This window comes from Gekko japonicus, unplaced genomic scaffold (genome assembly GCF_001447785.1).
Source record: "Gekko japonicus isolate JY-2015 unplaced genomic scaffold, Gekko_japonicus_V1.1 scaffold3813, whole genome shotgun sequence".
Classification (NCBI taxonomy): Eukaryota; Metazoa; Chordata; class Lepidosauria; order Squamata; family Gekkonidae; genus Gekko; species Gekko japonicus.
Window position 1 is genome coordinate 82,093 of NW_015167657.1, and position 11,257 is coordinate 93,349.

Genomic DNA, 11,257 nt, shown 5'->3' on the forward strand with positions numbered 1-11,257 from the left:
ACCGCATGCATATCACAGGGAAGTGACGTCATGATGCCGGGCACGCTGGGGGCGGGGCCACGACCATACAAGGGAAAACCATAAGTTTTCCCTTGTATGGCCGTGGCCCCGCCCCCAGCGTGCCCGCGTCACTTCCTGGTGACGTGCACGTTGTGGAGGAGTTCCCCCCAGGGCCCGATCCGGCGGTGCCAGGGAATGGGCCTCTGGGGCAGGGGTTTTCCCGCCCCCCGGGGGGACTTGGGATCCCTATGGGCAAATGACTTGGCTACTGCATAAACTAGTTTGCTCTGGAGCCATCTGTCCTGAGCCAAGACAAAAATGCGTGAGCCGGGGACTAAAAAACCGTGAGCTAGCTCACACTAACTCAGCTTAGAGGGAACACCGTTTACCGCCCCGACCAATTATCCACTGCAAGCACCCCTTCACTTCACCTCTACAAGCCCATACTAACTGCCAGATGCATTTAAGAAGCCACGTTTGTCCGTGCAACGGCTTATCCTGCGCTTGCAATGTTAAGTGCTTTAGCACAGTAACCGAATGCCTCACTAGCCTGCTGACAACATCACAGCTTGTCAAGGACAATTTCATTATATTTCCATATCACAGCGTGAGTGAAGGGTGGCGCTAGGACATTGTCGCTTATTTGAACAGAGAGCAATGCCCAGAAGGCTCTCAAATGCAACGACCAAATCTACAGAATGTGACAGGTTCAGTGCTGGCTACCCAATCTGTACAATCAGTGTTGTCACAGCAGATAGGAAGCGGCTTGGAGGGAGGAGTATTTTAAGGGGGGTAAGGAGGGGAAAAATTGGGGTATGGTGTTTTATTTTCAGGGAAAAAATGTTTTTAACCATTATTGTAAGCCACTTCGAACCATGATGAATGGTGGCTCTACTGCTGGACTTCCTGAAGGCCCCTGGTATTTTTGGCCACTGTGTGACAGAGTGTCGGACTGGATGGGCCATCGGGCTGAGCCAGCACTGGCTTCTCTTATGTTCTTATGGAGTATAAATGTTTTGTAATAAAACATGCATTGTACTATTTGTCTATCACATTAAGGGATTCAAAAGGAACAGATGCCTTAGCTTTTCACAAGTAAAAGTTTGAACACACCCAGTACCTGAAAGAGAGAAAACTGCACTCTTCTGCACTTTCTGCTACTTTAAGGATATACTGTCCTGACCTGGATAGCCCGATCTTGCCAGAGCTTGGAAGCTAAGCTAGGTCAGCCCTAGCTAGTATTTGGATGGGAGACCACCAAGGAATACCAGGGTTGTGATGCAGAGGCAGGCAATGGCAAACCACCTCTGAATGTCTCTTGCCTTGAAAACTTCATGGCATCTCTGTAAGTCAGATGTGACTTGATGGTAAAACAGCAATAAATATATTTCTTAGTTTTTGCTGCCAGAAAGGCAGGAATAATCTAAAAAAACGGAAAATATATAAAACAACTTTTGTACTAAAGGTAAAAGTATTACTTTGATTTAAAATGTCTCCTACAGTTACCATAAACACAGCAGCATATTTGGACAGCTAATTAAATTCTGTGATATTGAAAATGCTGACCTCTTCCAATAGCGTATTTTCATATACACCACAGCACATTACTTCTGGACAAAATTAGTCACATTTGAACAATGTACATAAATTTGAAAATATGTTGTATACGTTGTATATGACTAAATGTCAGGTTCCACAGCCAACAACCGAGTACATGCTTATCAGAAAGGTTATACTTTATTGAAGAGCTATAGATGCATTAACAGAAGCACTGTTAAGAATGGCGTCGCCCCTACAAGCATAATGGGATATAGGGCATTCATATGCACACACGCCCCTTCCATAGGCCAATTAGCCATATTCCCGCGCGCGGGAGAAGGAGCCCCAGACCGTTAGAACAGAAGCTCCCACAGTTTTCCCAAAGCTCCAGACACTACACCACCTGCGCATCTTAGAGATAACAGCGTTACAGCAGAGATGAAGCACAGAAGGAATGCAGTGGTAATTAGCACACCGAAAAGGGAAGCCTATGGCCTCCTGAACTATCATGGCAGCATAGCTAACAAAAGAATTCACAAGAATCATTATCTAATGCAGAAACGTGTCTTGGATAAAACTATTTGTACTACAACAGTCTGAGCAAGCAACACTGTTTTTAAAAAGCATTACTCTCATTCCAAAAGAGAAAATATTTTATGAGTGTTCTTTCCCCCAAAGTTTACCAAAATCTCAATTTTTCCAATGAAAAAACAGAAACAATAATCAGGGGGGGGGGAAATCACTCCTCCAATTATTCCTGGGGTTTTTTTTGGGGGGGGGGCCTTCAAATCTCTACACTGACAACATTGTCCAGTATACCCTCATCTGGACAAAGGACTGGTTGACATACACATGTCCCTTACTTGATTACAAGAATAAAAAGTTGGCTCTCATTCAGAAATGCGCCATTATTGTTCGAACTTCCATACAATCTCACACATGGTGGTTTTTAACAGAATCAGAATTCTGCCACCTGTGCTCAGGCACGGAGGACTCAAGCAAGGTATACTCTTGCGTAAATTGAGCCGACAGTTCTCGTGAACACACACAGCCATTCTGCCCCCTCGAAAAAAGCAGAATTGTATATTATGATTTTTTTTTAGCCACTCCAGCCTCTCTGCACAATTTATTGTATTTACTTAACGATGCTACCCAGTTTACCTTCTCTGTTTGTGGATCCAGGATCTTCAGACAACCTCATATTTGCCATCCCTTAAGTTTTATACAGTCTGCAACCGAAGCCTCGTGATTTCAGGGCAAAACATAAATTGCCCCAATAATTTCCGAATGGATCAATACACTGGGTACCCAAAAGGGGAGGGGGAATCTATGGAACAAAAAAAATAAATCCAAGGGGGGAAAAAATCTTTTGCAAGGAAGATGCTTGCCAATGTACGACTCAAGGAAAAGTCATGGGAAAATGCCAAATGTTAAATACTTGTGGACTGCATGATTCACCTGTGAGCTATCCACCACCTCAGTACACAAATGATTTGTTAATGCCACAAACATTTGACTTACGACTACAACACCTGTAACATGTAATAAAATCTGATCCTGTGGGTCCCTGGTGAGAAAGGAAGTCCCACAAACGCTCACTTTGTATGCTAAAAAAGATGCAATGAAGCCATACACAGCAGATGACACAAACAGTGTTCCCTCTAAGCTGAGTTTGTGTGAGCCAGCTCACAGTTTTTTAGCCTCTGGCTCACAATTTTTTTGTCTTTGCCTAGGAAGGAGGGCTCCAGAGCAAACTAATTCATGCAGTAGCCAAACTACCTGCTCAAAACTGTAATGCCAGTAGCTCACAAAGTAGAATTTTTGCTCACAGGACTCCATAGCTTAGAGGGAACATTGGACACAAAACACCATCGCATTTGTGTAGCGCTTCAGCATTCAAACCACTTCACAGAAGTCCTTATTGAAAGCCTGGCACTGAAGGCCAGCACTATTATCCCCAGATTACAGACAGGGGGACAGAGGCGGAGATACCTAATGCTACCTAGTGAGTGGCTGCCTGAAATCTGAACTGGTGACTTTCTAGATCACAGCCCAATCTTTAGCACGGGGCTCCCCAACATTTTTCAACCTGCAGACACATTTGGAATTCTGATACAGCATGGTGGGCTCCAGTGTTCCCTCTAAGCTGAGTGAGTGTGAGCTAGCTCACAGTTTTTTAGCCTCCGGCTCACACATTTTTGTCCTAGCCCGGGAAGGAGGGCTCCAGAGCAAACTAATTAATGCAGCAGCCAAATCGCTTGCTCACAACTTTGATGCCACTAGCTCACAAAGTAGAATTTTTGCTCACAAGATTCCACGGCTTAGAGGGAACATTGGTGGGCGCAGCCACAAAGGGGCTGCCACGGTTTACCTTCAGCCACACAATGGAGATCCTTGTGTTGTGGTGGTGGCTGCTCCCATTACAATGTTTTTGGAAAAAATCTACACACAGCCAATCAAATATCCAAATACTGATCAGAAGTCTTGGCAGACAAGAGCGCTGCCTGGCCCTGCCCACTTTCTCAAAACACTTGGAAAAGTGTTGGTAGGCATGCTGGCGCCCACTGGCACCACGTTGGGGACCCCTGCATCAGCCACTGTGCCATACTAGGAGGAGGAAGAGATTGGATTTATACCCTGCCCTTCACTTGGAGTCTCAGAGCGGCTTACAGATGCATTTCCCTTCCCCTCCCCACAACAGACACCCTGTGAGGTAGGTGAGGATGAGAGAGCTCTTTCGAGAACTGCCCAAGAGAACAACTCTGAGAGAACCTGTGACTGACCCAAGGTCACCCAGCTGGCTGCCCGTGGAGGAGCGGGGAATCAAACCCGGTTCTGCTGTCTACAAAAAGATGCTACCTGTTCAAAGCCATTCATATTTTCCTCCACTGAACCATAAGCTGTATCCAGAAAAGCAGCCAGGCCTTTCCAGACCATCAACGATATATCATAATGGTGTCACCACTACCGTGTTTCCCCGAAAATAAGACACTGTCTTATATTTATTTTTTCTCAAGAAGACACACTATGGCTTATACCACAAATGCATAGAAATCCTGCTAGGGCTTATTTTTGGGGTAGGTGTTATTTTCGGGGAAACAGGGTAGTGTCTTCTTTTTACACACAATTACATCCAAAAGTGGTCCATTCCGAACAGAGAAAAGCTGCTTGTAGTGGGGACAATGGGGAGCAGAGAAGCAGTTGTGATCTCTCTCTGACAAGGCTACCGTACTTCTTTTCCACTTTGTCTACGGCCAAAGTTAAAAAGAAAAACTATTTTTATGTCTATGACCAAAGTTAAAAACAAAAACTATTTTGGGGAAACAAACACTTGTCAAACCACTGATCTGTCAGAGACAGTACTGTCTAGTGTCTACTCTAATGGCAGTGATCCTCCAACATCTCAGGAAGAAGTCTTTCACATCACCTAGAACCGGATCCTTTGAACTAGCGACACCAGGGACCCAACCTGTGAACTTCTGGATGCGAAGCAGAAGCTCTCCCACTGAGCCCCAGCCCTCCACCCCAAATCTTCCCCGACAGACCCTGGCCTCAGAATGAGTCAGGAAACATCTGTAAATACATGGACAAACTGTCCACAACAATTCCTGGAGACTGTCCTCCTTTTGACCTATGAATTGGTCTCTCTCTCTCTCTCTCTCTCACGTTTTGTTTTTGTATGACCTTTCGCAAGCAACACAGTCATCAGATTCATCAACACTACCTCATCAGATACATCACAAAAGCTCACATCACAGTACATGTGCTAACCTTCTAGTTTAAGGTTTGTTGTGTTTACAACCATGTCATCACATAGCAGTTAACAGGAAAAAACAAACAAATAAACTTCTCACCACCAGTTTAACCATTACATGAAGTTTCAATGATGGCTGGGCAGTTTAGAATCCAGGTGCACCTTTAAGACCCTATGAGGAAAGGTTAAAGCGCTTGGGGCTCTTTAGCTTGGAGAAACGACGACTGAGGGGTGACATGATTGAGGTTTATAAGATTATGCATGGGATAGAGCAGGTCGAGAAAGAAGTCATTTTCTCCCTTTCTCACAATACAAGAACTCGTGGGGCACTCAATGAAATTGCTGAGCAGTCGGGTTAGAACAGATAAAAGGAAGTACTTCTTCACCCAAAGAGTGATCAACACATGGAATTCACGGCCACAGGAGGTGGTGGCAGCTACAAGCATGGACGGCTTCAAGAGGGAATTAGATAAGCATATCAGTGGGTATTAGCCACAAGGTGTATATATAGGGACCAATGTTCCCTCTAAGCTGTGGAGTCTTGTGAGCAAAAATTCTACTTTGTGAGCTCCTGGCATTAAAGTTGTGAGCAAGCAACTTGGCTACTGCATAAATTAGTTTGGTCTGGAGCCATCCTTCCTGAGCTAAGACAAAATTGTGTAGGCTGGAGGCTAAAAAACTGTGAGGTAGCTCACAGTAACTCAGCTTAGAGGGAACACTGATAGGGACTCTGGGGCACGGGATGCTCTGTACTCTTGGTGCTTGGGGGGGGGGCAACAGTGGGAGGGCTTCTAGTGTCCTGGCTCCACTGCTGGACCTCCTGATGGCCCCTGGTATTATTGGCCACTGTGTGACACAGAGTGTTGGACCAGATGGGCCACTAGCCTGACCCAACATTGGCTTCTCTTATGTTCTTATGACCAACAAAGGTTTATTCAAGACCTTTGCTGGTCTTAAAGGTGCCACTGGGCTCTGGATTTATTCTACGGCTTCATACCAACACAGCTGACCACCTGGATCTAGCTGGATAGCTTGTCCGGGCTGCCAGGCCCCTGCTGGGGGATCCCCCAACCCCAGCCGTTGCCCCCCCTGCGGATGATCAGTTGGTCAGCATGGGAACTTACGAGCAGCTGAGGAAAGGCCTGGGCCAGCATTCACAGCAACGGTCGCCAATGACATGGAACTTTTTTGTATTTTGGCAACCAAGCACATATTCGACCTGTGCTGCATTAGCTGCACTGGCTTCCAGGGGAGTACCAGATCAAGTTCAAGACTTCAGTCCCGACCTCAAAGGCCTAAGGTGGCCTGGGACCAGCATACCTGTGGGACCGCCTTCTCTGCTATGTCCCCCAAAACGTGTTATGCTCTGTTGAGAACTTACTGGTGATCCCCAGCCCAAAAGACATCTGCTTGTCCTCGACCAGGCCCTAGTAAGAAATTTCTGCAAATAACATCTGTGCCCTGTGAGACATTATGCAGTTTCACAGGGCTTGCAAGGCAGAGATGTTCTGCCAGGCCTTTGGTTGAGGACAGTGCCAAGTATCATCCGGGCTGGTACTCCTTCCTTCCCCCCCAAAAAAACTATGCTCCCACCTAACCCCCCCCCCATGAGATGGGGACACAGTTCACTACAAACATACATGAAAAACAAACAACGCATAACACTAACAAACATAAAACATATAACAGGAGGCTTACATTCCATATTCTATTCTTCAATTACATAAGAACATAAGATGGATGTTGGATCAGGCCAAAGGCCCATCCAGTCCAACACTCCTTGTCACACAGTGGCCAGAAATACCAATGCCATCAGGAGGTCCACCAGTGGGGCCAGGACATTAGAAGCCCTCCCACTGTTGACCCCCCCCAAGCACCAAGAAGACAGAGCATCACTTGCCCCAGAGCCCCTAGCTATACCTTGTGGCTAATAGCCACTGATGGACCTCTGCTCCATATGCTTATCTAATTCCCTTTTGAAGCCGCCCATGCTTGTAGCCGCCACCACTTCCTGTGGCAGTGAATTCCATGTGTTAATCACTCTTTGGGTGAAGAAGGACTTCCTTTTATCCGTTCTAACCCGACCGCTCAGCAATTTCATGGAGTGCCCACGAGTTCTTGTATTGTGAGAAAGGGAGAAAAGGACCTCTTTCTCTACCTGCTCTATCCCATGCATAATCTTATAAACCTCAATCATGTCTCCCCTCAGTCATCGTTTCTCCAAGCTAAAGAGCCCTAAGTGCTTTAACCTTTCCTCATAGGCAAAGTGTTCCAACCCTTTTATCATTCGAGTTATCTACTTGTTCCGTTTCTAAACTCATTGTCTCTTTTACTAGCTTTCTCTTTTCTGTGCTCTCAAATTTCCATCATTACGCTTATATTATACCAGTCATAAAATCTCTTCCAAGTTTTTTGAAAAGTCCATTCTGTTCCAGCTCTCATCTCCAATGTCAGTTTGTCATTCTCAGGCATTTCAAATATGTATTTATTGTTGTTCATCGCTCATAGCCTTGAGCACTCAGGGATTGAACGATTTATACATCTAACTTATAAATAAAAACTCTATGGTAAAAGAAAAAGTGCAGTAGATGCCTTTTTAGCCTGGAAAACAGCTGCAAACAATAACAGAAAACATCCAGCACTTATATATGATATGTTCCCGTGTGCCAGTTATGTTCCTCAGAGAGCCTGAACGCTTATCTTTTCATAGAACTGCCTGTTTGGCATGAGTGAGGACACAGGCTGCCTCTGTGGTAGCTCCATTCCTCTAAGGGGACCTACTAGAGTGGTTGTGTGGGCTCCCTTCATGTGCTGCATTCAGATGTGTAAAATGGTTTTATTCTAGAGCCGTTTTATTTAACATATTTAAATCCCCTGCATCTCCTCAGGCTTAAGGTGGCTAACAATGCAACACCAAAGATGCAAGAACACAGAAACATAGTAGTCTACTACTAAGATTTTTAAAATGCACATTTTTGGGGGGGGGGAGCACGGAATAATAAAAAAGAGTGCAGCTAAATATGCTGAAGGATAGAAAAAAACTACAAAATGTTCTCTAGAATAAAGTTGTCACATGCCTTCCTGAATACAGCAAGTGAAGGCAACCTCCACACCCACTATGGCAGGCTACTCCAAAGTATTGGAACAACCACAGAAATATCCCATAACATAGCTTTTGGCATCATGATAGCTATAAGACAACACCATATGGAGGATGTCTGGGAAAGGTAGCTGGTGCATGGGAACTTACCCAGAGAATATGGGCCAAGCCCGAGGTATAGATGGGTTTTAAGAGTAATAAGCAGCATTGTGGATTGGGGACAGCAGCAAACAGGCAACCAATTCAGTTGATGCAGCACTGTTCCAAGCAGCAAATCCAAGACAGGAGTTTTGTTGCTGCATTGTGTACCAATTGAGGTTTACCAAGCGGACTTCAAAGTAGAGATGTAAAATTTCCGGAAATTTTGAAGCTCGGAAAACTCCCCGGGTTTTTTCCAGTTCTTTTCGGGGGGGAAACGGACTTTTTTCGGGGGGAAAACGGAATTTTTTGGAAAAATTGAAAAAATGCTACATCAGCATTTCTTTTGTCTTTTCTAGATTGAAAGTCATTCTGTTACTTTAGGAACATAAAATATTACTATGGACATTTTTACTTGGCATGAAATTATCACAACTAGCATATTAAAAATATAGTGTACCCAAACAATTATTACAAACAGAATTTGTAAAATTCCCACATGCAAAAACAAAACTGAAACCTTTTTCTTTTCTTCTGACAATAGCACCTCCTAAAGGAAGAAATGCATCTTGTTCTTGCATTGGAGAGTTCAGTTTGTAACCCAGGACTTGCTTGTCCTCAGTGCACAGAAATTAGATCAATCTGATACCATATATATATATTTTTAGAAATTATTTGGAAAATATTTGAACACCTTATCTTAAAATATTTTACTCATCATGTTAAAATAAAACGTTCCATAATCAATTTCTTTTCTTTTTTCAATTTTTCCAATTTTTCGGGGGAAAACAAAAAAGGCTTCAGGAAAAAAACGGGAAAAACCCGTTTTTTCCCCGAATTTTTCCCAGGCCTCCACATCTCTACTTCAAAGGAAGCACTTTTTAGTGCTGAATAGGTTTTTCATTTGAATACGTTTTTTAATAGTGTGGGTTTTTTTCTTGCTGCTTTTCTGAGACTAAAGAGATAAGTTTAGATAAATTAAGGTCTGTACAGGGGAAATAAGGGTTATGTCAACAGTTTCTCACATCCAAAACAACAAACTGCACCAAGCCATTTCTTTATTCCTGTACTTGCTGGGCAAAGTCCCTAACTAGCCCTGTCCACTTTCTCAGAGCACTTGGTAGGTACCATACCTCCCTTCGGCAACAAGTTGGGGACCCTTGGTCAATGCAATCAATACACTGCAACATCTAATAAGCAATGTAACAAAAGTAGGATCACAGCAGTCTTCCAAAGCACAAGGATCAAATATATGTTAAAAGAAAATGATATTAAGTTTAAAAACAAAGCTGCAAGAGCAAGATAATAAGCACAGCAAACAGGTAACAAACACATTTATTTTATACAATCACCTTCCTGATTCATATTTTGATATAGCCTGTAAGGATTCCTTATTTTGGTGTGTGTGTGTGTGTGTCTTTAAAAGTTTGGTTGCATGGCTGTATTAAGTAGACTAGAGTGGTTGAGAGAGGCAAGTGTGGTATGATTGTTGGTTGACAGAGAGGGGGAGGGGTTTTGGAAGTGAAAATGAGTGGATGAGTATGTATGTCAGTCAGGTTTTACAGTTACAGGTTTGACAGTCCATAAGTTCAGAAGTTCTGTGTATGAAAGAAGTGAGAAGCAGTCCTGTGTGGAATAAGTTAGTTCAGTGAGAAACAGAAGGAAGGCTGAGAGAATAGAGAAAAATAAATGAAAGTTTAATTGAAGACAACTTATAGGAAAGACTGTATGTCCTGGAGAGAAACAGTGAACATATATGACCTTGAGTGAAAGTGTTACAAAGTTACCTGAAAGATCCCTGTCAGCAAGGGAGCAGATTGTGTGTGATACACCAAGCAATCGTTCAGTATTTACACATTACTAGTTACATTGTAGTACCCTCATATTCATGCTTTATTTTAATAAATCCTCTTTCATTTAAGTATACCAGCTCTGAAGGAAATACTTCCCAGGACCACATAGTCCCTCGTGGGCCTTGAACTCGGTCTACCTAACCAGTAAGAACAGAAGTAGAAGCATAAAGGTTCGGAAGTCCTTAAAAATTCCTGGTGGCAGCCTTATATACCCAGTAAAACAAAATAAAGAACACTTTTAAAGTGAAACTAGTCCTCCCCAATAAAGAAGATGTCACATAGCCCTTTAAAGAAAAGCCCTCCTAAGCAAGTCTGTTACATTTTGCAGAATATCAGGTGCATGGGAAAATTCCTGACCCCCTAGAATCAAAGAGTTGGAAGGGACCTCCAGGGTCATCTAGTCCATCCCACACACACACACACACACACACACAATGCAGAAAATTGCCAAATGCCTCTTCCTCACAACCCCAGTGACCCGTGTTCCATGCCCAGAAAATGGCAAAAAAAAAACAACCAAAACCCTCCAGGATCCCTAGCCAAACCGGTCTGGAGAAAAATTGCTTCCTGACCCCAAAGGGGTCATCAGCGTTTCCCTGGGCGTGTAGGAAAGGGCCAGGAGAACTAAGCACTGAGGGAACCCTTCCAGTCCTCCCTTCTCATGATCTGCTGCCTAAGTTCATAGAATCAGCATTACTGTCACAGATGGCCCTCTAGCCTTCAGGTAGGCCCATTCCACAAGGGGTGTGGGGGCCACAGGGGAAGCCCACCCCAAAGTAATCCCATTCGACTCCTGTTTTCTTACCTTAGGTTGGAAATAAGAAGGGGAGAGGGCAGCTGGTACTTCTTCAGGGGACTGGATGTTGCGGGGGG

The 11,257-nt window shown here is 44.0% G+C and overlaps 1 protein-coding gene across 2 annotated transcripts in view; it reads right to left on the reverse strand.

Annotated features, from left to right (window-relative positions):
- SNAP47 (synaptosome associated protein 47kDa) overlaps positions 1 to 11,257 on the reverse strand; it is a 57,383-nt gene extending 46,126 nt beyond the window's left edge. Inside the window, exon 1 of one of the 2 annotated variants that reach the window (XM_015414113.1) lies at positions 11,190 to 11,257. Coding sequence is in view for 1 of the 2 variants with exons in the window: in XM_015414112.1 (XP_015269598.1) it covers positions 2,701 to 2,749 (49 nt within the window). In the remaining variant the exon portion in view is untranslated. Of the gene's footprint in view, positions 1 to 2,700; positions 2,778 to 11,189 lie in introns of those variants that run through there. The other variant, XM_015414112.1, reaches the window with a different exon arrangement.